At 32.3% G+C, this 26,281-nt stretch overlaps 1 protein-coding gene and 1 long non-coding RNA gene across 7 annotated transcripts; one reads left to right on the top strand and one right to left on the bottom strand.

Moving 5' to 3' along the window:
- Positions 1-2: 2 nt before the first annotated feature.
- LOC122634297 (protein sidekick) lies at positions 3-26,281 on the bottom strand. Of its 6 annotated transcripts, none has more exons than XM_043823109.1 (34): positions 24,979-26,281; positions 12,440-12,535; positions 12,098-12,277; positions 11,803-12,016; positions 11,560-11,733; positions 11,269-11,477; positions 11,016-11,166; positions 10,791-10,918; positions 10,582-10,692; positions 9,696-9,815; positions 9,444-9,599; positions 9,239-9,365; positions 8,825-9,126; positions 8,575-8,760; positions 8,173-8,478; positions 7,763-8,089; positions 7,443-7,639; positions 7,153-7,362; positions 6,821-7,075; positions 6,491-6,719; positions 6,077-6,379; positions 5,817-5,997; positions 5,526-5,741; positions 5,255-5,451; positions 4,963-5,159; positions 4,641-4,880; positions 4,356-4,553; positions 4,141-4,282; positions 3,777-4,055; positions 3,518-3,538; positions 2,824-2,981; positions 2,574-2,736; positions 2,171-2,499; positions 3-509 (listed from the first exon to the last, which is right to left on the bottom strand). In XM_043823109.1, the coding sequence occupies exons 1-34, from the start codon at positions 25,115-25,117 to the stop codon at positions 267-269; spliced, it is 6,684 nt and encodes a 2,227-aa protein (XP_043679044.1). In that variant the 5' UTR covers positions 25,118-26,281; the 3' UTR covers positions 3-266. The 6 variants fall into 6 exon arrangements, with proteins under 6 accessions (XP_043679044.1, XP_043679051.1, XP_043679067.1 ...); XM_043823116.1 differs by having other exon boundaries at positions 10,582-10,689; XM_043823132.1 differs by lacking the exon at positions 24,979-26,281 and adding an exon at positions 12,658-12,898 and having other exon boundaries at positions 12,440-12,553.
- Positions 14,793-17,172, top strand: LOC122634338. The gene is made up of 3 exons (XR_006328364.1): positions 14,793-15,443; positions 16,142-16,367; positions 16,560-17,172. It is a non-coding gene; the product is annotated as an uncharacterized LOC122634338 (long non-coding RNA).

The raw sequence follows: 26,281 nt of genomic DNA, 5'->3' as shown, positions 1-26,281 counted from the left end.
CGCGCGTGTATCAATATAATATATCACAATACGAGGATGTCAAAAGCTTTAAAGTTGAAGTTATAAACTCTACAACTTTTGCATGCGTGAAACACTTGTAAATACGTGTTTCCATATAAGTCTTTAACTCTATATAAAAAAATGACATTGCTCTAAAGTCATGTTTTAGATACTGTCATTTTTAAAGTCATGTTTAGATATTGTCATGTTAAGGAGATACCTTAACCGTATTTAATACTTATTTAATTTTAACTATTGCATTCTGATCATACGAATGATGAAAAACCAGGCAATGGAGCTCTTGATCGAGCCATATTGTTCATAATGATTTGTCCACCATTTAAACTAACAACTGCACTACCTTCGGGTTCAGAATCAGTATATGAAGAATAATTCCTTACTGGTTTTTGACGTTTCCAAGATTGTCTTAATGAATCATTTACATTTGCATAATGATTCACAAAGGAATGTGGATCTGACTGTACACTTTCATTCTCACTTTCAGAACCCTGAAACACATATATAATATAATTATAAATGTATAATCTAACAATTAAAAATGGTTAATACACTACGCGCCGATACTATAAGATATCGTATAAAATCATACAAGTCTGTATTATAAGAAAGAATTTCTTCTTCTTACGTATAAAGTGTCATTATTTACATCGTGAGATGTTCTTAATGCAAAGTTTTTATTAATATTTCCAAAAAATATAAAAATATATGAAAATATCTCTTATCAGTCACGACAAAACTATAAGACTGTTTCCATCAAGTATTCAAACAGAAACAGTGTGCGAATTAAATTTTCTTTCAAATTGTCAATATTAAACGTGTAACGTTAAAGATAATATTTAGTGTGTCAAATTTATTGTTTTATAACATACCACATGGAAAAAAACTAAACGAAAGTGAAATTAAGATAATTGATAATTTAAGAGATAAAAACTATTCGATGACTGAAATTTCAAAAAAAAATTAGAATGAAATTGTTGTATAATATATAACTATTTAAAAAATAGTGTAAATTATATTAAAAAACATCCAGGTAGTAACATCCAAAGCAACAATTTCCCGAGACAGACGAGAAATATTAAAACATGCCTCTAATTCTGCATTAACAGCATAGCAAATAGCAGTAGAAGCCAGCGTAAAAGTAAGTGTTCGAACTGTATTACATATAATAGTTCCAAAAATTTAAAAAGGCGTAAAATATTAAAAAACTATCTTCACCTAAGAAACATAAAAAAACTAGATTAAATTTCGCAAAACAATGGTCACACTGATGCAAAAAATGGAGAAGAATTATCTTTTCTGTCAAAAATTTTAGTTTTAATTTGGATGGACCAGAGAGTTTAAATTATTATTTTCGCGATTTAAGGAAGGAGAAAGTTTTATTACAAAGATGATAAATGGATGGCGATGGCGTTATGGTATGAGCGGCAATAGGCTACCATAGTAAAACAAATATTAAATTTATTTCCACAAAAATGAATAGTAAATTATATATAAACATAGTTAATAAGCAATTATCAAAACATGCATCGAAGATAGTGAAACAAAAGTTCATTTTCCAGCAAGATAATGCAGCTATGCATACTGCAAAACTAGTGCAAGTTTACTTTGATAGTAAAAGAATAGACATTTTGTTATGGCCCGTGAGATCCCCTAACTTAAACATTATTGAAACTTGTTGGGGAATATTAACTAGGGCAGTATTCTCAAGAGGAAAGCAGTTTAATAATACGGAAGAGTTAAAAATCTGTATTGAAAAGGAGTGGTAATGTTTAAATGAAAAAGCAATTTTTAATTTAAAAGATTGCATAATCATTACCGAAAAGGATGTTAAAAGTAATAAAAAATAAAGATGACAACACACATTATTCATAAGTAATAAAAATAAACTATGTGTTATTTTTTTTATACTAAACAGCATTTGTCTTATAATTTTATCATGGCTGATAAGAGATATTTTGATATATTCTTCTAATATTTCTTGGAAATATTAATAAAAACTTTGCATTAAAGAACATCTCCTGACGTAAATGATGACACTTTATACGTAACAAAGGTAAATTCATTTTTATAATACAGACTTATATGATTTTATACTATGTCTGATAGTATTCTCGCAGAGAGTGAATGATTATTAAATAGTAAATAATACCTGAGAATCTGTAGAGCTGATTTCTGAAGGTTTCTCTGTGACGCTACTATCATCAGGATTTTCATCATAGCCTTTAAGACTTTCTTCATCACTATGATAAGTAACTGAAGCAGGTGAAGGTCTAGGGGGAGATTTACCTAACATTGTAGGAGGAGGTGGATGCATGGATTTTCGTGCTAATGTATTTCTTTTGCTTAAAGTCCCACAAGTATTTCCTGCAGTTATGCCACTACCACCCCCTTGTCGAGATCGATATAGTTCTAAATCTGATTCTTGTCTATCATCAGTATCCATGGCCATAGATTCTTCAAGAGTTTTTTGCGCTTCTTCTAAAGATTATACAACATTATATTACTAAAGCATCTTGGTACAATTGTAGTAATACTTATGAATATTAACTTACGCTTATATTTGTAACTTTTACTCTTTACACATAAAACTGCTATAACCATAATTATAATAATGATTGATATAGCAGCTAATGTTACCATAAACCAGGTTTGCCTGTAGAATGGTTTATGTTGTAAATAAGCATATTCCAAATATAATTTTGAAGGTGTCAAAATCTAGTAAAAAATAAAGTAAATATTATTTAATAAAGTCAATATAGTTAATTATGTTAAAAAAGAAGTATAAATAAACAAATCACATACTGTTTCCGTAGAATACACTGGATAACTAATGCCATATCGATTATAAGATATTACTCTGAACAGATATGAAGTGGACGGAAGTAAATTTTGATAAGACACTGTGTATTCTGTCAAAGGCCCATTACTACTGCGCACTATTGTTTGCCAACGTGTATCATCTATGTAGCATAAATAAAAGATTACATTTATTTTAATAGCTTTTTTAACAAATCTCGATAAAAATGAAACTAATTAAATAAATTAAACATTAAATATATAAAGTGTATAATATTTATCAAGTTAATAAAAAAGTTGAAATCAATAATTATATTATATATGAATAATATAAGGATGAAATATATATTAATACTAATAAATGGGAGATATTAAAGTCAACTTAGAATTAAATTTTGCTAAGCAAGTTTAAAAATATCTAATAGGATTTTTAAACAATGTCATGCCGGAACATGATCATGCATTTTGTTAAATATGTATGTACTAAATATTTTTAGATCAAAAATATTTACAAAATAATCAAATCAAATCAAAATATTTACAAAAGATATACTTTAGTAAAACTTATATGTACACATCAAATCTAGCATATATATTTGTCAAAAAAGTAACTATTTTTTTCTACTGATGTACATGTTATTATTTAAAAAATCTAGTATAATGATTGATCTTCAGCAAATACACGTGCAGTGACACTTACAATGCTGCCACTCTTCCATTGCTGTATTGTTACAAAAAGATCAGAGTTAATACATATGTGAAAAATAAATAAAAATATAATAGCATATAAAATATTTATATGCATAATACAAGTTTGATTAATTTTCTGTACTTTTTCATAATTTGATAAATTATTAAATTATAATGAAGATATAGAGATAATTCCAATTCCTTTTTACTATTCTTTTTCAAATAAAGAAGTATTATAAGACATTACGAGGAAAAAAGGTTATTTTTACCTTTACGTCTTGTTTCAATGTAATATCCTAAAATGGGCCCTTTTCCAGAAGCTCCATTTGTCCATTGCAATTCTACACTTGAAACAGTTTTAGTAACAGCAAGATTATTGGGTGCCATTGGAGAACCATCTTGTGGTCCAGTGGTAACATTACCACATATTGGAGGTCCAAAGTCAATAGTTTGTGCTCGAACCATGAAAGTATACATAACTTCTTCTTCTAACGATTGAATGAGTAAACTAGTTTCTGTTATTTTTTGCTTAACTTGTTTACTAAAACCTTTAATAATGTATCGATAATGTAATATAAAAATATCAACATTTTAAATACTCTTAATGTAATATAAAAAACTAGAGAAACTTACGATCATTTTGTTCTGCTGTTTCATAAGTTACTACATAACCAATTATTTCACCATTCCGCATTTTTGGAGATTCCCAAGAAACACGTAAACTTGTCATTGTAATTTCGGAGAATTGTAAGTTGTTAGGTGGTCCTGGTATATCCTATAAATAATTGCATGAATTTTTATATGAAATATACATTAATTATGTTAAATAAATATTTGCCATTACATACTTGTTTTGTTCTCACAGTAATTGCTGGAGATCGTGGACCATCACCAGCAGGATTAAATGCTAATACTTGTATACGATATTCTGTATACTTATCGAGGAAAACTAAGCTATGAGTTAATGAGGATGCTGGTACAACTTCTATTTCTTCTTCTTGTTTTTTTTCTAATTTTTGTGGCGAATCAGTTACCAAGTAAAATATCTATTTACAATTAAAAGATTTAGTATTAATTTATATAAATAAATAAAAATTACAACTAGTTACATAGATAAAACTGAAACAACTTGCTTTGTATCCAAGCAGATCTCCATTTTGCATATTTGCTTGTGGAGGTTTCCAACGTAATAACACTTCTGTAGAAGAAATAGATTCAGCTTTAACATGTTGAGGCACCCCTGTGGGTACTGCTTCGCCTACATATACAGTAACTGGAGGACTTGGAGGACCTTCACCCTCGGAATTAAATGGTAACACTATAATTTCATAGTATCTATCTTCTGTCAAATCACTTAATATCATTTTTGTTTCCTATAATGGAATAAATAAATGCATTTGTTTTATTACAAAAAAAAAAAAAAATCTTTAAAGAAACAAACAAGTTTAAATAAACCTTTATTCCTAATATATCCTCTTTTGGAGTTGCTTGAAGAGCTGTTGGAAAATCAGATACTGGTTGGTAAACTACACGATAACCACCTGTTTTGTGATCACCACTCCAATATATTTCATCAATAGTATTCCAATATACTTCTACACTTGATGTTGTGATAGGTACAACTTTTAATCCAGTTACACCTCGTGAAGGGGCTATATAAAAATTTTATAAATGATACATAACTACTCTGCATTGTATAATATATATACCGATTATTTATGTTTATGATTTATATTAATTTACACACCTGCTGGTAACGTCTGTACTGGAATTGATTCTGTACTCCAATCTGAGGGTCCTATATCGTTAGTTGCTTGTATACGAAATTGGTATAACGTAAATGGTTTTAAATTATTTGCAGTGTAAGATGTTAAGGAGGGATCCACTCTTTCAGGAATCATTTGAAATGGCCCAGAATTTTCCGATTGTTGCACCGTATAATATCTATTACCAGTATGAATATTTTCAATTTTTTTATGTGATTCTATATTTAATACTTTAAATATATACCAATATACCTTAAAGGAGCAAAACCATCACGACCTGGTGTCCAACTAAATGTTATTTGACGACTTTGTATTTGTGATTTACTTATTTGAGGTACTGATGGAGGTTGAGGTCGTTCTCTATTATTTGTTGTAAATACAAGAGCATATGCTGTTTTACCCCATCCAAGTCGGGTTTGTGCTGTGACGGAAAACATATAATATTTTTCTGGTTCTAAACCAGTAGCTCTGTAAAAACAAAACGAAATATTTAAGTTCATAAATTATATTTATATATATTAATATTGTTATTAGTAATTTTACCTAAAGGTTCTATCAGAAGCTGGAAATTCTTTTGAGAATTGATGATCTTGACTATTATTAAGGTGAAACATTACTTTATATGCAAGAATTTCTCCATTTGGATCATCTGGAGTGTCCCATATAATGCGTGCTGTGCTAAAACTCACATCAGGAAAAGACACGTTTGATGGTGGTCCAGGAGCTAAAATAAAATTCTGATGAAAGGACTTTATATGCAAAAAAAAAATATATATATATATCTTATAATAATTTATTTATACCATCTTCAAAAGTTTGAACTCGCACCGGGGGCATACTCAATGTACCATCACCTAATCTTGTATAAGCTAATACTTGTACGTGATATTGTACAAATTTTCGTAATTCTGTTAAAGTTGTTGTGAACGTTGTATTACTTGGAATATTTTTATATTGAAACGGTGACCTAGAGTTAGCTCCATAGTAAACTTTAAAACCTTCTATTAATCCATTTTGATGTTCAATAGGTACATCACCCCATTTAACAAGTATAGTTGTAGAAGAAGTAGCATTTGCTTCTACATTAACTGGTCCAGAGGAAGGAACTATAAGAAAAATTATATATATTATAATTTTTTTATATTGTGAATAATAATCTACACAAACTTAAAATTGATTTGAATAATAAATGTAAAGTATTAAGTTTATAAAGTTACCTGATTCACGAGTTCTTTCAATAGCTTTAGGACTTAACGGAGATGATCCGACATCATTAAATGCTTGCATCACTATCTCATAAAGTGCATAACCTTTCATACTTTCTAGAATATAAGAATTTGCAGTATGATCTTCTATAGTAATATTTTTTGATACATTCGTTCGGAGTTCTGTATAAGTGATATTATAGCCACGTGGATTTCCGTACCACTCAACTTGCTGTAAAGGCTATGTAAAAGGACATTAAAATGATTATATTACGTTAACGCAATTGTTATTACGAAATTATGAAATTTATTATTATTAATAAATGAACTACACAAACTTACAATCCACCTAACACGCAACTCTGTAGCACTCATTGCTCGAACTGTAACATTCTTTGGAGGATGAGAAGGTGGTGCTTGAATAGTTTGAAATTCTTTTGTTGGTTCTGATGGTCGTGAAGGACCAACAACATTATTAGCAATCAAACGAAGTTTATATTGCATAAAAGGTATTAAACTACCAACTGAGATTGTACTAGCATCAGGGTCGGAAACTTCATATATGTTGTACCACGTTGAATTTCGTGCTGTTTGCGCCTAAACAAACATCAAAACGATTTCTTCTTTTGATAATTTCAAATAGAATTATAATCCAAAAATTATTTAAAACTAACTTGTACTGTCCATTTTGTTATAGAAGAGTTTCCATCAAAACCTGGAGTAAATTGCAATACCACAGAAAATGCATCAATATTAGATAATGCCAATTTAGTTGGTGGCTCAGGCAAAACAGGTTCTACGCCGGATTGTATAATTGCAATCTTAGATTTACCAGGTCCTACTGAAGTCCAAGCAATAACTTCAAATTTATAATGAGTCAGTGCCTATGCAAAATGAATTAAATATAATATTTTATGACATGAATAAACAATTGTACCAATATAGTTTCAACAAAAATAATTACTTGCAAATGTTCCACTTTTGTTGATTGAATATCTGCTGTGAAATTCTCAGTTTTTAGAGATCCTGGTAAGTCCTTGATCATATATTTTAATTGATAACACATAAGTACTCCATTTATTTCTTTCGGAGGATTCCATTTCACAGTAAGGGCACGATCACTTATGTCATCAAATTGTAAATTCTCTACTTCTTCAGGTACTTCAAAAAGTAAAACAATATGAGTCAAATAATGTATCAAGTAAAATATAACATCAAAAATAATATTATGAGTATAACATATCGCAAAAAACGTAAAATAAGTTATAAGTAAAAAATTTATACCATCTTCACGTGTGCGAACTTCAATAGGGATGCTTCTTTCACCATCTCCAGGATCAGTGAAACATAGCACAGTTATATTATACAAAGTATATTTCTTTAAACCCATAAAAATAGCACTTTGTTCAGCTAGAGGATCAAGTAAACTCGGTGGTACAGTCATTGCTTTGTATTCATTTGTTTCTGACAAACTATTTCCTGTCCAAGCTTGTAATTTATAACCTTGATTTATTCCATTAATTTTTTGAGGATTTGGTGGTTTCCACCAAACTTTTACTGCAGTAGAATTAATTGCTTTTGCCTTAACATTAGTAGGTGGAGCTTCAGGTACTAAAATAAAATGTATATTTTATATAAATTATCTATACATATTTCTTATATAAGCCAACAATAAAGCTATCAGTTTACTCTACCTCCTTCTTTTGTCTTTATCTTTAATTCTTCCGTAAATACACCTACACCTTTGTCATTATATGCTGCAATTTGCACTATGTAATCTTTCCATGTTATTAAATCACTTATTAAATAATTTCTTTGAGCTTCATTGGTAATATTTTGAACAGTCCATGGACTATCATTATATCTATATAGCCTATATCTCAATAAATATCCTAAAATATGACCATTACGAAATTCTTCGAGAGGTGGTTGCCATTGCGTGATTATTTCTGACGATGATCTAGCAGATCCAACAAAACCTATAGGTGGCCCAGAAGGAGCTGTGAAACACATATTACATAATAATTATAAAACATATATTCGAAACTTTAAAAATATAATATAACCGTTAAAAAATATAATATATATATATTTACGTTCTTGTGGAAGAACAACAACATTGCTTGGATCCGAAGGAGGTCCTTCACCAACACTATTTTCTGCACTCACGCGAAATTGATATGCCGCAGCTGCTTTTAGATTATTTAACAATATCCATCGATTTTGAACTGATATGTTGTCTCGTTCAATGGACCAATTTAATAAAGGATCAGGTATAGGTCCTGAAATATGTATTTAAAAATCATATATTGTGATTGCTTCTTTATTACATTGTATGAAATTTACCTAACTCAGGAACTTCACGATGTTCCACTTTAAACTTCTTTATAGGACTATTTCCATCGAATCCTGGCACCCAAGTAACATTTATTGTACGAGGTGAAATTCGTTCTACTCTATCAGCCATAACATTTATAGGAGCAAATGGTATTTCTATTACACTAAGTCGTGCAGAACGTGTTTCATTACCGCCTGGAGAAACGACAGAACACGTGTATTCTCCTACGTCAGAAGCACGCACGGCAATAATTTCTAATGTGCCATCATTACGCATTTTTATTCTTTGGCTAGCTTGTGTATTTATCACTCTAAGATAAAAATAAAATTTTAATAATCGTATGTGAAAACGTAATACCTTCAACATAAAACTATATATAGTATTATAATATTTATATATTTATAATTATAAAAAATACTTACTGTGCATTATGAAACCATGCAATGTCATATAAAACACTAGGATCGTTTGAAACTTTGCATTGTAATTCAGCAGTATGGCCAAGAAGAACAGAAGTATCAACTGGAGGCTGGATAATTTGTGTTCGAACTATAATGCAGAAAAATTATATAATAAATGATTTTTTAAAAGCTTTATAATGTTTCAAATAATTATTTACAAAATTACCGAGGACAGTGATATACGCTGACCCATTTACAGAACCAGCTTCATTTGCACGAATGCAAGTGTATTTACCAGCATCATTTAGCTTCACAGCTGCAATTAAAAGATCGCCATTTTCTAAAACTTGTACTCTTCCAGCAATTTCAACAGGCATTGTATCTAAAAAAAACAATATAGGAAGTAAGTATTATTCTAAGACACAATATAGAAATTGATTTGGATATTAATAATCCAATTTTTTCATATCTTAATTACCATTATAAATCCATGTAGAATTAGGTACTGGTGCTGCAATAGCATTGCAAGTTAATATTACATCCTTTCCATCTAACACAGTTAAATTTTGTGGACCATTTTCCATAATTGGCCCAGATGCTGTAAATAGAAATATTCATGTGATTATGTTATTTTATTCATCTCAAATCATATCATACAGTTCAGAAAGTAGCTCTGAAGTGCAGAATATAAAAAAGGATTTTCTATATCCATACCTTATCAATTATTAATAATAATTAGTATTTATACACATAACTCATAAATCATTTTATTTGAGGATTAAACTTTTATTCAAATCTATAAGTGAAATGATATACTATTTAATAAGCCAAGTAAGTTAAAAAAAACTCAAAATATGAAAACAAATCTAAGCTAAAGGAAAAACGTGCACTTCACACAAATATTCTAACTGTGCTATTAAATGTGCTTCTAATACTCGGGAAGTGAATAAAAAGATGCAGACATACAAGAAAATATATTTTTCTATTTTCAAGATTTAAATGCTCTATTTTAATTAAACAGAATCCAGCAAGCAATATTAAATATGTTTAAATACTCTCAAAAGCAGTAAAAATATGAAGAATGAATGATCAATTACTAAATCATTCATATAATTGATAACTTATACCATTTGAATTAAAATATAATAACAAGACAACATAGTCCAACTTTTTTAAATATCTAGATACTTTAATATACTTTTAAAAACTAAAAAAATATTCGTGCCTTTTAACTATTATAAAAAAACTTTTTTAAAAATATATAACAATAAATAGTAAGATTATTAATTGACAATATGCATTCCAATATGTGCTTAAAAAATAAATAAAAAAAAAATTTAGTGCTGAAAATACATGTCTCTTACTGGCTAGATATTGAGAGAACTTAAAACGCCGGTCAGGCTGGCGAGCTCGGACTACACTGTAGCCAGCTGCCCAGCGAATAACTCTGTTTTTCAGATAGCTTCTCAATCCCTCTGTTCCGTAAAAAAAGTATCATTTATATGCATAATATATAGATATAATAAAATTTAAAAAACGAATTCCTTATAAAATAGCTTAAAAAATAGCTTACTTTTAGCTTTCAACCATGTGTAACTAGATGCTTCCCCAGCATCATTTGAAGCAAGACATTGAAACATTCCAGAATCATCCATAGTTAATTTTTTGATTGTAAGAGATCCATCTTCTTCAATTTCATACCTAAAAAATATTATTATTATATTAATATAAAGAAAATATATACAGATCATAAAAATGATTAAATATGTAATATTGACATTACTTAAAATAACATTACCTAGATCCTAGTAAATGATTGATAGGTTCAGTATTAAAAAACCAACTTATTTTTGGAGGTGGTACACCAACAGCATCGCAAGATAATGTAACAGTTGAACCATAATCACTCAGAGTTTCCCTCTTTAACTCTGTTATAAACGTTGGTTTTTCTATAACGAATATTATATTTTTAATCAATAATAATAACAGATAATCATATACAAAATTACTAATATTAGATAAATATAAAAAATAACTTTTATTAATCATACCGTATACAACAACTTTAGCACTTGCATTTACAGTCGGATAACCACCACTTCTTAAATCAACATGACAAGAATATATTCCATTATAAGTTATGTTGGCAGAAATTAATATTAAGGTTCTATTCCATGAATCATTAAAACTGTATGATATTCTGGAATTCTCAATAGGTATACCATCTTTTGTCCATAATGTTCTTAATTCATGAAGTGATCTACATAAAATATGAAATTTTATTTTATATATATTATATAAGAAAACATATACTCATCATATAATTTATAAATTCATCATACCTAGCATTTGCAATACAATGTATGTATGTAACATCTTGATCCTTTAATATTTGAGTATCTTGGGGTCTTATTATAATGGTAGGAGCTACTTCAATGTTGGGGTCTCCTATAACTTGTAATTTAAAAAATGGACTATTCTCTTCCTTTCCTAATTGCGTGTTAATAGCTCTGGCTCTAGAAAATATTGAAACATAGTAAAAGATAGCAATTTGATTTAAAAAATTATGCTATTGGTTTACAAACCTATATAAACCTTGATCTTCTTCTGAAGCATTGAGAATAAGTAGTTTATGATCTGTAGTTGCATATTTTATTCCATATAATAATGATCCATCAGAAGTAAACCATGTCACATCAGGTATTGGATGACTTTCAATTGGTGGTAGCTCTAAAATAGCAGCACTACCTGATTCTACAGTTACTATTCTCTTTGTAAGATCTTCAAATAAACCCATATCTGAGGATATAAAAGTGATAATTCAATTTTATACGTTATTAACTACCCAATACTATCATGGAAGATATCCAAAAAACTTACATGCTACTGTGAATGTAATTCGTTCACTAAATATAGATCCTACACTATTTGTAGCAACGCAATGATATATCCCTGCATCTTCTCTATGTGTACTTTCAATTCGAAAGTAAGGTTCTGAAGTGAGTTCATTACTAAGGGGTTTACCATTTTTAAACCATTGATACTTTGGTTGTGGGTATCCTACACAGGAAAATTAAATTACTATAATTAGATAAACATAACCTTTCATCAATAAATTAATGTTATTTACTGAATTTACATATTTACATAATTTAATTTTACGATATTGTATACGTAATTAGGATATTAAAATAAATTATTTGGAAGTAATTTTATATTCACCTCTTGCTTGACACTGTAGAAATTTTTTACGATGTTCACTAAGAATATTACCACTACTGGAAGGTTGTGTCGTAAAGCGTGGCTCTTGAAGAGGTTCTACAATAAAAACAATATGTAAATATTATAAAACATAGCAGTATGTATTATTCAATGTTTAATAATTATTATTAATATGTTTATGTAAATTTATAAAGCTACATACAAACTAAATAACGTATCTTTAAATTTGTGGAAAATAGAAAGATGCTTGGATGCAGTATCCAACCTTATTTTAGTCATTAGACCGTAATAATCACGTGTCAGTTTACATCTACGCGACTTGGCTCTTAAATATATTTCTATTCACACTTTTCCTTTGTCTTTAATCCTTAGCAGTAACAATGTAACAAAAAAGTAAGCGTTTTTTAACATCAAGCTTTTTTACGGATTGTTATGTCAATATTCATATAAATAATTGTTAGGTTTTGATAGCAAATGAATATATATTCTGCGTAACATCAATCGCTATTATCTTTCTTTGCTCATATAATCAGTAAGACCGAACGCTGTTACGCTATATTGAGGGCGCGACGTGAGAATATAAATTAGTATTCTATCATCTTGAAAATATAGTATAGTATATATTAATATATATATTAAAATCATATTGATTTGTATAGTATATGATATGTATAAAATTAGCAGAAAAATGGTTGTTCTAACGAGTTCATTATCGTTTCATAGAATTAAATAAAATATGTTTGTATATTTTATAAAATGTATTTTACTGATTTAAAAGATCCATAAAGATTAATATTTATAATGATCATTTATTATTTTACTAAAATTATTACTTTCTAAAAATGAAAAAATTCAAACATGTCAAATAATAATCGACATATTCTTTTTATTTATTATTAACATATACTTGAAGTATGTTCTCACTATGCTTTACTTAAACTCAAGATATATGCTGATGAACTACCGAATCTCTATTTTAAGCGATCCAGCTGTCACACTAAAGTGGAGTGAATGCATTTAAAGAGGGCAAGTTTAGAGTATCAACGATGGATTTTTACTATCGCCGAGTAGTTTATCTTTAGAGCATTTTTAAAAAGCTTTCGTTTAGAAAATGCGATGAGATAATGTTACGATGTGGAAAGTTGACATCATCTCTTTCTGTAAAATTGTGAACTTTGTTGCATTATTTATGCTGTTTAATTTATATATTTATGAAGAAAAGGAACTGATAAAAGAATTGTTTTAATTTATCTCAATTTCTTTTTGTTTTTATATAATATAAAAGAAAGAAAAAGTTAAAATGAGGTTTGGTTTTTTCTATGAAAGGTAGAGTGCAGGAAGCCCGAGGTTGATCACCCCCAGACTGCAGGGAAAGAGCTATGCACACGAGCGAACGGCGGAAGCTATAGCAGAGACTGCGTTCCATAAGACGCAATGCGCAATGTTTTGCAGAGGCTCCCCACCGATTATCGGTCGAGATATCTCACGTGAAACCGCCCGAATTGAAGTGAAATTCGCAATCGTATCCGCCAAATGCAACGACGACGCGTTCACTCGATCTTCTTATTTTAATTTTCATCATTTTCATTTTAAATATCGCGATACTAACACCTTAACGACGACAATAATTGTCCTAAATTTAACGCACCTAATACAAAATTCGAGATACTTGTAATCGTTAAGTTGTTTTACTTATAAAAAACAATTACTTATAAAAATAAATACTATTTTATTAAAGAATTTTATATATAAATATCAAATCATACATATAAAAACAAATATTCCAAGAGATACGAGTAATTTTATATAAATTTCTATAACGAAAAAAATTTGTGAACTTGTGGTATTTTAATGAACGCGACAATCATACATTACTTGCATCAAACACAAATTCTTTTCCCGATCACTTTTACGACAGATATTTCGACTTCTCAGAAATATTCTCAATTTCAATGCTGACCATGAACCTCGTTCGTTTCGCTTTACTATTGGCAACTGGCCAAATGTCTCTCGGTAACGCGTTTCAACTGCCACCAACGTTTCTTCTTCTACAGTGCATACATACTATATGTGTGAGTAGTTCGTATCGATATAAGCTCGCGATTGAGCATCGTCTCAGCTATAATCGCATTCAAGTACATTACATCGAGGTCCAATGCCAGTCCGGATCGACCAGTGTTTTACTGCATTTTCAAACCAGTTTTGTGATAGTCGTAATCATATAGGTCTTACGCATGAAATATCTTATCGTGTTATGTCATTTATTAGTATGCTTTCTTCCTATTCTCATTCGAGTATATGCAAATAGCTTAAAATAATAAAAATTATTCTTGAGACGAATAATCCGAGAAAATAGAACTATCTTCTAATCGATGTTCGTAGTCGCCATATCTCTACTGTTTTGTACAGTTAACATCCTTCCAAATTGTTTTCATTCACGAAATGTAACGGATTTTCGAAACTTGATCACAGTTTAACAAGAATCGTAGAGATCTCTCGTTGAGAGTGTGAACGGAAGAAGTTACGGGATATGCGACAACCATTTTGTAATACGAATTTTAAATTACTTGATTGTACTTCCAAAGTAAGTAAAATGGATCGTTGAAAGAAATGTGAAGAAATAATATTAATTAGAACACAGAGATTGAGGAGGATCCAAATTCGAGAGTTTTTCTAGTGCGATCGACAAAAAAATCTATGACTCAGTGGTGAATGCTAGCATAGAAAGGGGAGAAGAGTCAATTCAGCCTCTTTTTAGAGGATTTGTTTTGAAATAACCGCCCATAGATTCGCTCAGCAATGAAGTGCACTTATATACATACGTCAATGCAGTCAGAAAAAGAGCGGTGCATATGGTACTGAGAAACGCGTTCGAATTAGTACGCGCCACGTGTTTGTCCAGAGTCGTCGCACGGTTTACTGCCGGTCCAGCATAAAAAAAAAAAGAAAGACTAAGATTCAGTTAGGATAATCGCCTCGTATTCTATTGAGCGTGAACAATGCGGTAAGAATGCGGCAGATTTAAATGACCGCTCGCTGTTAATCCTTAGTTGAAAAATATGAAAGAAATTCATTCATTTTAACACGTATTTAACATGAATGTCGAATCACCTGTCTCAAAAACGGACTTAGGAAATTATCGAAGGTAGAAAAGTGTAGCTGTCTTAATGAAAAATCGGCTTCTACGAGAACCATTTGGAAAATGAATGTATCCATGAAATTACATGCTAAAAAACAATTTGCATACACGCATTGTATAGTTTATCTTTGTACAGCTATCGTTATCTCTTTTCTATCGTACATCTCTTTTCTATCGCATAATTGCTGTGAATAAATCAGAAGTTCTTACGATATTCTGTCAACAATTTGCAAAATTTTCTGTTCCTTTAAAAGTTAAGAAAAAGAAAACACGAATGCACGCAAACGCTCCGTAATGTAACGTAATTAACGGCATTAAGAAAGTTCGCTTAAAACAAGCTATGTTCACATAATAAGTTCAGTTAGAGCACTTCTCTCAAGGTTGTGAATTTTGTTATGCATGCGTGAATGTATCGCATATACAGGAAGAAAACGAAGGCGGACAAATATAAACAAAATAAATAAATAAATAAAAGAAAAAAGAGAAAAATACGGTGCAAAAAATCTCCTCTTTCTCTCGCTTCTTTTTTTCTTTCTTTATCTCTCTCTTCCCTTCATTTGTAGACACTTCGAGTTCAGTGAACAATTGAGTAGGAACGAGGCAGCTGTCAGTCCATGTGCCGCAGCGTGATATGTAAATGGAACGTAAATTCGTAAGCATGACGATAGGGTAAGCAGCCCTTTGGAGGGAAACCCCTTCGGGTTAAGGCAGACGTTGTAGACTATTATTTTTACATCGATGTCACGGATCCGTCCGCATTTCACGTTAGTCGTGTACACTGTATAATGGGTATTTATTTTTAGACGAAATTCTTAAAAGACGAATATTTTGATATTATTCGGTAAATGTGTCAATAAGTATTTTGAAATAACATTATTATTATTTGTGATACCTCGAAATAATTGTTATGAAATATCTAACGAGACGAAATATGATAACGATTTCTTTTGAATTGTCAAATTATTTAGAACATTGTCATAGATTTCAGAGTTTTCCGTTGATAACTGTAAACGAGAACGAATGTTACGAAACGTGCAAGCGAGTTTACGTCATTAATCGATAATATTAACCAGAGTTTCTACGGAACGGTTATTGTACCTTACTGAAATAAGCACGTAAAGAGTTTTGTAGAGAAAGTAAGTTATAAATCGATTAAAAGACCAAAACGAAACAAAGAATATATCATTGGTGGATCAAAAGAAGATTAATTTATATTGTACAACAAAGAAGCTGTTGAGGAAAATGTCAGAGACCTTATAAAAGCGAATACATGTATATATATACCACGAAACCAGCGTATAAGCGGACAACGAAGTACTCTTACAGTCTAATACGTAACGAAAGATTATGTCTCGCATTAAAGTGCGTTATATTACGACCTTGAGCAAATTCTATCTCGTCAAAGAAATTCTTTAAAGAGACAATGGATTGCGGAAAGTATCAGCGAGATAGTATAAAATATTGAAGACTTCTGTTTTTTATGATCCAGATACTTTCTTCAATTTTTTTATGTTAATTTTTATAGCAATACATCATGATACTAAAGCAATATTTTGTCTGCCTGCCTGCCTGCTTGTTTGCTTGCCTGATTGCCGAAGAACTCGAGAGACCGGATGGTTAGTTAACGTTGGGTTAGGTTGTGTCTTCTAGATCGTACAGAACTTAAGGCCACAATAAACGGCAGTTTCTCAGGACTTCTCCCACTTTTCTCTGTTCTCAACCAAGACCTAATCGTTTCTTCCTTAGTCTACCTATCGAGCAACCAGAAATTTCCTCCCTTTTTCCCGCTTTCTTTCTTTAACCTTCTCTTTGTACGTCACCTTCGCGAACTTAGCTCACGGCATGATCATGGCTTGGGCTCTACTCCCCTCTCTTATTTCCCTTTCTTTCCCTCTTTCTCGACCATCATTACCACTTCCTCTTCTTTCTCTTTTTTTTTTTTTCACAATTCGAATCAACTCTCGAGTAAAGTACGTACTTGGGTACCCTAAAAGGATAACGATTATAACAGAAATTTAATTTTCTTGACGTTAAGATCATCTACATCGGTATTTATGATGCGAATTGGGAAAAGGGATAGTTAGATCGTTTCAATGTATCGGCAAGTTGTTCTTTCAAAAGATTCTTTTTCTGATTGTTCTATTAAAATCGATCATTCTTATTAATGAACCATTTATAACTTCATTGCGTCTATTCGATTAAGCCACAAAACAAAGAAATAACAAAGGAATCTACATTATCGGATAAAATTTTCGACACTTACGATAATATGTCAGTTATAAATTATTCTTGTTTCAACGATAACTGTTGGCGTTACAAGAGAATATTACTTTGTAAGAAAGTTGTATCTTACAAAATTGTTTTATAAAAGTTACAATCGTATTATGCATAATGTAATTACATATATTGTAATTACATAGTACAAATTATATAAAATGGCCCAGAAAATTTCGTTTTTATTATCCTTTCCTGTTCGTGCTCAGGTAACCGAGAATTTCCGTTATTGATAGAGACCTTGAGAGTAAATTGTGCAATGGCCGACCGTCGACGCGTTAGTCCATTCACTGGTAGTATATATTTTCACTTTTCACTGTAATGCATTGGAGATGATCACCGCCGTAACGAAGAGTACGCAATAAAATTAAATTTTATTCAGAAATATAGAAAAATTTGAAGAACGAATTTCGATGCTTCAAAAAAATTATACTCATTCTTTATAAAAAATTTTTTGTCTTTTTAACGAGAACTATATTAATATATTCTCGAGGAACAACTCTTTTATTATGTAATTTAAATTAATGTTAATGTAATGGAAAGAAATAATAAAAAAAGCAAAACGCAAAATAATGTTTATGCTTTTATAGGGCCTTCGTTCTCAACGTTTTCTTTGTTATATAATATAAATTGCTCCCTTTTTCATCTACCAAAGGAATTTTTTTTCGTTTTAGTTTTTTAATAAAAACAATAATTTTAGTTTCATCGCGCGTTTATCCCAGTCGAACTAAATACAATAATCATCCTGTAGAAACTCTGATTGATATTATCTATTAATAATACATAACTCTATGCACATTAGACATCCTATGATATTCGTTTTGATTTTAAATTATCAACGGAAAGCTCAGAAATCTATGGAAATAGTTTAAACAACTTGACAATTATAAAAAATCTCATTGTTATATCAAGTCTTCAGATAATATTGAAACAATGCCTGCAAATGTATTTATTGCAATTCGCTCGTGAATTTCAGTCGTTAATGATTATGGGGATCCAAGCCTCATTTAGTAAGAGACTCGCAGAATAAAATTTTAAGAGATTCCTCGTTCTCCCATTTTTTATTGAGGACATCTCAATTTCTTCACAAATCTTCGTCACGTCATGAGGTTTCACAAACACGAAGTAACAAAAAATAAAGAAACACGTATAAAAAACTTCAACATTTTTTTGGAAGAAAAAAGAAAAACGGAATTTAATAAATTCATTTTTATATCTCATAAGTAAGTTAAATTTAAATTAATTAACACAATCGTATCTAGTGTCTCTTCAATGAAAAAAATATTCAACAATATAAAAAAATACGGAAAAATAAATGAATATTATTGTCAAATCCTCGTTGTGTTATACGTATCTATAATATATGTATATACATAATACAGAAGCGATTGATCATCTTTGGCAATGTATTAAAATCGAATTTATTGTGAAGAAACCAAAAAAGTCGAATGCCTGATCGTAAATTGAAAACGTTCGAAACATTCGTATTTTCGTTCGATAAGAATCTGCATCAGGTCTAAACGATTTTAAACCGTAGCAATACAAGTTGATAATCCAATTTATTCAACTATCAGAACACGTAGTAGTCTCAGGTCTTGAAAGGATTCCATTGAAACGAGTCACCCTGTGAGAAACTCGCCACTTTCATACGGAGTTTTAGTCATGTTAAAAATATTCCAGACCTTCATTTTTAAGAGCATAGAAACATTCCATAAAATTCTAGATCTAAAAAGTAAACTTTATTAGTGATGTAAAGATGAAAATATTGATCCTCAAACGTACACACGCACACACACACACACATACAATACATATATACATACAAAAATGAACTTCGCAGCCTCTTTTGAAGATGATACATTATAGTACACTGTCTTAAAATATAGTACATCAGAAATTACAATGACCTCTCACACCTTACGGCAACAAAAATAAAGCTACGTTATAGAATTCGTAACGAATTTATAAACAATACTGAATTAAAAAGAAATCATTGTTCCGATCAATGTGTCATTTTTGTATCCCTATAGAGGGAGGAGAGAGAGAGCCAGAGAGAGGGGAGAGGGAAAAAGAGGGGAGAGGGAGGAGGGAGGGAGAGAGTACATTTTATCTCCGGTCATTTTTAATTCTTCCTCGAAATGAAAAGAAGCATCGCCGTCTCTATAGTTTCATAGAACGATCCTCGGCGCTCGTCGTGCAGAGGCTATTTTACTGGGACTCTTAGATGTGTCTACTAAATGCACGCATGTATACAGATGCAAGCACACAAACGCATACTCGTCTATAGGGAGACGAAGAATAAAACCGAAAAGGAGGAGAAGTGGAAGACGAGAAAGCCTTGCCGGGGGCGGTCAGTGGCCTCTGCACTGGCTACCATGAGACTTAAAACCGGCATTACCCCACTCCTCTCCGAGAAGTTCCATTGGGAATAATAATGCGAATTATGGTAAATGCCGTCTTTAACAAGCTCTAAGGGATCGCTCTTTTCATCTATTTTATTGATAAGCATGGTAATCAATGATAAAAATGATACAATTTTTGCGAGACTATCAAAAGATCTTCTAAACTTTCAAATTTTTCATACACTCGTTCTGAAAACGAATGACAACGAATGACAAAAAAACTAGAGAGAAGTATTCACGTTTTGCAGAAATGAAAGTTCAAGAGGGTGTGCGATACCCTTAAAAGTAAGCCTTTTTTATCCGCTTATGCACTTATTCGTAATACTGAAGCGAAGTTTCACCATGGCTAATCGTTGACCAATGAACTTCGAACTAATGAACGGTAATGCCAAAAGATTTGCGGAAACATCGATCTTTCGATTTTTTTAAACATATACATTTTTGTATTGATATTTCGATAATTTCTTTAGTTAATGACAAAAATTACTGAAACATAAAAGCAATTATAATTCCGAATAAAAATTGAAAAGATCTTTATGATTTTTTTTTAAGTTATTTTTGCATTCCAGATCTATACTCTTAAAGTAGGTCATACTTCGTGTTGAAGTTTACCCTGAATACATATCAAAGATGCTGTGTGTGTCCTGTCAGAATGACAAAAAAAAAGATTAGAAAGAAGGACGTGGCCAATGATATTAAATGTCACAAGGAGAGGAAGACGGTGATAACGAAGAGCATAAAGTTGAGAAATAAAAGGCGTGGATGAAAGAGATCGGAGAAGTACGGGGGGTGAGAGCATCCGGTCTCGTGTAGAAGAAGGAGCATTCAGACACGTACATACCTACTTCGGCTTCAGCTATAAGAGCAGCAGCACAAGGCCGCTGCCGTTCAAGAACAGAGAGTGAAAGACAGAGGGATGAGTGATAAAGAAAAAGAAAGAAGAGAGACCGCACCTCATCGATGATTTTTTCGAGTAGGCCGGAATTGCCAGCGTTGCAACGCTTCTCTCTCCCGCATACTTATCATAAGTTCGCACTTTAAAAGGTTCCATCGACTCAATTCTTTTTTCTTTCGACTATGTCTACAACATACGATATATTGTAACATTATGATAAAACAAAAGCAACTGTTTTTACGGTACTTTCATGGTAGCACCATGGATGATAATCGGTGAGAAGACACGAAAGGTGTATTGTGTTGATGGAATCAATGGAGAAGATATTTAGAGTACCGTAAAGAAAAACTACAGCGAATTATGGCTTTCACACAAGAGAACAATCGCCGGTTGAACGTTTCATTGGCGATCCACGGTAGCATCTCGTCTGACAGGAAGCAGAAGAGAATTCTCGTGTTTCCAGGTCGATGCGGTCGCCATGATGTATCTGCAGGCTGACGCACGTAAAAAGGGCGTAGGTACGAAGAGCTTCGGGTAAGGCTGCACGTGTAAAAGGTAGATGCCGGTAGTATAGGTGTATATAATGCCGGGAAAGGTATCTATCACTGACGTCAGCTCAACCAAGGCACAATAGAAGACAAGGGCCTTTGCCTGGTCCTCGAGCAAGCAGGTTCCCCTCTTCATGTATTACCCTCCGTTCCTCCTCCTCCTCCTCCACTACCATTTTCTATAGCATTCTTCTCGTTTTACAAGCTATCCACCACCTTCCTCTATGTTGCCGTCGTCTTGTGGCTTCGCTCGATGATGCCTCAAAACGTCACATTGGATCTAGACTATACATAGATAACACGCACGGCTCGGTCACAAATTTTACCAAAATTTTATAAGATTTATAGTATTAGTATAGAAATAACAAATACTTATTCGAAAACGATGCGTTACTCAACTATTGGGAAAAAATCGCCGTTTGAATTTTACCACGGTGCTTTAATATCACAGCAGTAAATCATCCATCAAGTGTATTATTAAAATTAATATTCCTTGGAATATTCTTTTATAGGTTTTTCTGATGTTTTTTCTTGCCGAGTTACGCTAACACTCGTCGAATGATATAATGCCGTGATACTAAAGCACTATGGTAAAATTTAAACTGATTTCTCCACAACATTGAGTAGTGCTCCAAATAGCATTTGTTATTTCTATACCAATACTACATCCCTACAACATTTCAGGAAAATCGGTGTTCATGTTTGATCAAGACAGGGTCTTAACCTTGACTTGTGTTTTAATTTCAGTCGTATTCTGGATCATCCTTCGTAAACATCGCTTCATAATAAAATACTAACTCCAGTAAGATTTTAATAGGGAGAAGCTGATTCCTTAGAGATATGCAAAACGTAAAAAATTCAAATACAAATCGAGTAAAAAATCTCTTAGTGGTATTATTATCTTAAATGAGTTATTATCTAACGATAAAACGAGTAATGGTTCTAAACTATAACAACGTTCATTTTATGATTATTACCGTCCTTTGCGGAAAAATTGTCTGATGCAGGGCATACCGAATAAATCACTACTTAGTGATTACTTAAAAAATAAAAATGAACGATCTAGCAGTCTAATACGCGAATTGATACTCCTTCACTTTTCCTTTCGCTTTCTTTTTACGACTGAGCGCTCGTTAAATTGTAAACAGATGCTTGCGCACCCACGCTATGTTTACCGATTTACCTTTACTATTCAACGCATTCTCCTACACTCTGGAAGACATTAGATTGTACATCAACCCGAAAAATGTGCGAATTTTTGACTTTCTGCGATACGACTCTCATCAAACATGATCGATACATTTAGATTCAACTGAAAAGAGATTAATGATCAGAAATTATAGTAAAAATCAGAAAGACAAGTATCTATGACGGGATCGTCGAAATTACACGATCGATCGAAATCTCTGTTAAAAGATCGTTTTACGTACGTACATCGATGATTTACTCGTATTCTCAATTATTTACTCGTACTTTTTACGCGAGTAATCGCATCCTATCATAGGTACATTCACCCGTTGTACCTTTTGTATTCACATATGTATTTACGTGTACATAAAGCCTCGATACATTATATGATACACATACGTTCTATCCAATATATCGGCGAACCGTATCAGAAACAATAAAACTTCAATATTCTTTAACCATCCGCCTGTTGCTAGCAGTTCTCAAGCAGCTGATCTAATTCCTTCTTAGTGACGAGCATTGATAGTTTATTACTCGTGTAAACATTGGAAAAGATAAAACGTTGGACAGTACAGATAAAATGTTACTGATAAAAAGATAAACCTTGAAAGCGACATGAAGGATTAACCCTTTTCCTCCAGTATTATTTTCCTTTTGCTTCCAAATTTAATGCTTAAACAAATCTAGCAAAAACTGTCAACTTTAGACGCCATATTGTAGGAGCGACCAACTACTGATGATTTTAATAGTTAATATTCACAACGATCGTGTAACGAATACGTCAAAAAGTTCGTTCCACTAATTTTCACATTGAATGAGTCATTGTACTCTATTCTCCGTAGATTATGAAATATGGAGAATGTATAATGAAAAGAAAGAGATAACAGACGCTCGGTACGATTAAGAGAGACTCGTCGAAATTAGGTCATAAATCCGTAAGACATATCGATAACTATTGCGATGAAGATCGAGACAAATCGAAAATATCAAACGCACACTCGTTCTGTGGTTCTTCGCAGCCGTTAGGTGTATTACCCCGTCGGTCGCTAAATTTCTCTCGGCACGAGGCTAAATTTCCATCGGCACGTGCTCCAGTATCCTTTGTAATTGAGACAAGAGGTCAACGGTTTAACTTCGTTCGTACAATTGGCCGGATTAACGTCGGTAATAAATCTCAATTAGACGACTCCCACGCAACGACACTGGACATACATTAAAAGGAGATTTTCCCAGATTTTTCGTCTTCTTGTCGATTGATGTCGGATTATGGGTAATCAGTGTTAAATGGTAAAATCTGGATAATCAGTGTTAAATCCTCAGATCGGTATCACGATATTAAGAGAAAAGAAATTTTCGAGGATTGAGTAAGCTAATTTCCAAGCTAAAAGAAATCGACGTAATTTTCCTTTTCTTCCGCGTTTACCTAAGAGTTAGATTTGAGGCCGGAGAAAGACAATTTTCTTACTCTTCTCATGTAGCCTTTAAATTAATACGAATTCGACATGACTCCGGTCAAAACTTAAACGTATACATGTAAAGTTACGTTTGTAAGGTACATACGCATATTCTTAAGAAAGAAAGGATCCGTCTTTATCAGCGATACAAAAACATATATATATTAGCATTTGGATGTATGAAAGTACGTACACGCATGCGCGCGTGTACGTACTCGTATATCCTGCTCCCGTGCCATTCATATGACGCAGCATGCCGTATACCATCGGCACGCAGCAACGACACTAATTACTATCGACTGATTTTACCAAATACCGAGTATCTATAAATACCGAGTAACGATTGACATAAGAATGGAAAACGTTAAAATAAAACGAATTGAAAAGGACGTTTAACGATTGATAACGAAGCTGATCATGCCATTTGAATGATACACGGCACAGTATCAATATTCGATTAAAGGATAACTCGGCTAATAATTTTGTTGAGTCGTAATTATATTATAGTCGTATACACCTTTGAAAATATCAGCGTCTTTGCTCGTTATTAAATCGTAATATTTGCTAGATGAAAAGGACGGCGCATAAATAGGGTAAATTTGAAAAAGAAAGAAACCATTAAAAGGCGCGAAAACTCACCAGTGGCGCAGGCGCTGCTCGTGATCCATGCGAGGCACACAGCGGTAAAGAGAAATTTTCGTATCCTCGCGTCTCTCTCCGAATCGGATCTCTCATCCGACGGATATGTCGACAATACGCTTCTCCGCGGTACCTTCATTCTTATACTTGAACTGTCTGAAAAATCGTTGGCGATGACGGCGTCCACCCGCACCGTACGTCGCACCGACCTTCTCTTGCTTCGTTTCGATGTTCTTGGACGCTTCAGATTTTGTCGTCGAACTCGTAGAAATTCACGCGGTAGCCACCGAAATTACGCCCACGTCTACGCGCTTTTTCTCTGCGTTCTCTCGCATCTTCAAATTCGCATCGTTGCCTATTCGACGCTTTGACGAGAGTCTTTATTCTTTTCCTAGAAACATAAACTCGGGGACGCGCACGTTAAAGCGAGAGAGATATATATTATGTATACACCTGCTAACAAGTAGCATTCCTTTCGCTCTTAGTAAGATACACGTCGATACTAGGTGTCTCGATAAAGAAGCATCACTTTATTCGCTCTTGCCCTTTTGTTTGCGAAACTCTTGATCCCATCCGACAATTCGATTTTTTCGATCAAGCGAAACCGTCGCCTGCATTTTTGAGAATTTCCGTTGATCTCCGGTTCTATAGGATTGTCAGGAATGCCATTGTACGTTCTTCCATCTTCGTCTTCGAAAAAGTGAACACGTGAATCCTCGCGAACGAAAACTGCCTCGTACACTCGAGAAACCGTTTACTTTTATTATACGTTTGGCTACTTTAAAAATACTATTTTTTAAAATACTTCAAATTTATCGTACATGCGAAGATATCCTTCGGAAATCTTTTCGATCGATATTTTGTTGGGATCTTTAACGTTCTCAAACACTTGCACGATTTTCATAAGAAAATAATACTTTTCGATGAAATTCCGATCGGTTGTAAAAATTCTTTTCTTCCTTAATTCATACACTTAATTCCTCGTAGATGCTTCTTCACAAAAGTGCCAGGTAGTAAGTAGTAAGCCTAATGGTCACATTCGCTTGGTAACACCTGGCAACGTCGTCTTATACTCTGGACACATTTTCTAACGATTTTGATGAACACGAGTATCTCTGTAAGAGCATGAAAAAAACAGAACCAAAGCGACTTCGTTGTTCGACAAAAATGCGAGTCGACACGCGGATCGGGATGGTGCAAGAGTAGCATTCGAATTATAAAGTTTTGTTGACTGTCCGGCGACGGCTCTGTTCACGCGCAGAAGTGCAAAGTTGAAATCACAATCCGCGCAGCACCACTATAC

Source organism: Vespula pensylvanica, chromosome 1 (genome assembly GCF_014466175.1).
Source record: "Vespula pensylvanica isolate Volc-1 chromosome 1, ASM1446617v1, whole genome shotgun sequence".
NCBI lineage: Eukaryota > Metazoa > Arthropoda > Insecta > Hymenoptera > Vespidae > Vespula > Vespula pensylvanica.
The sequence above is the reverse complement of the archived record's forward strand: the minus strand, read 5'-3'. Positions and strand labels throughout refer to the sequence as shown.

What these genes read in the sequence shown, in the direction of transcription:
- LOC122634297 (XM_043823109.1), bottom strand. Translation starts at nt 25,117, where the DNA reads ATGAAGGTACCGCGGAGAAGCGTATTGTCGACATATCCGTCGGATGAG. An exon ending in AGTTCGCACACGTGAAGATG is followed by an intron (nt 7,640 to 7,762) that starts GTATAAATTTTT and finishes TACTTTTTGAAG; the next exon opens with TACCTGAAGAAGTAGAGAAT. An exon ending in AGTTCAAACTTTTGAAGATG is followed by an intron (nt 5,998 to 6,076) that starts GTATAAATAAAT and finishes ATTTTATTTTAG; the next exon opens with CTCCTGGACCACCATCAAAC.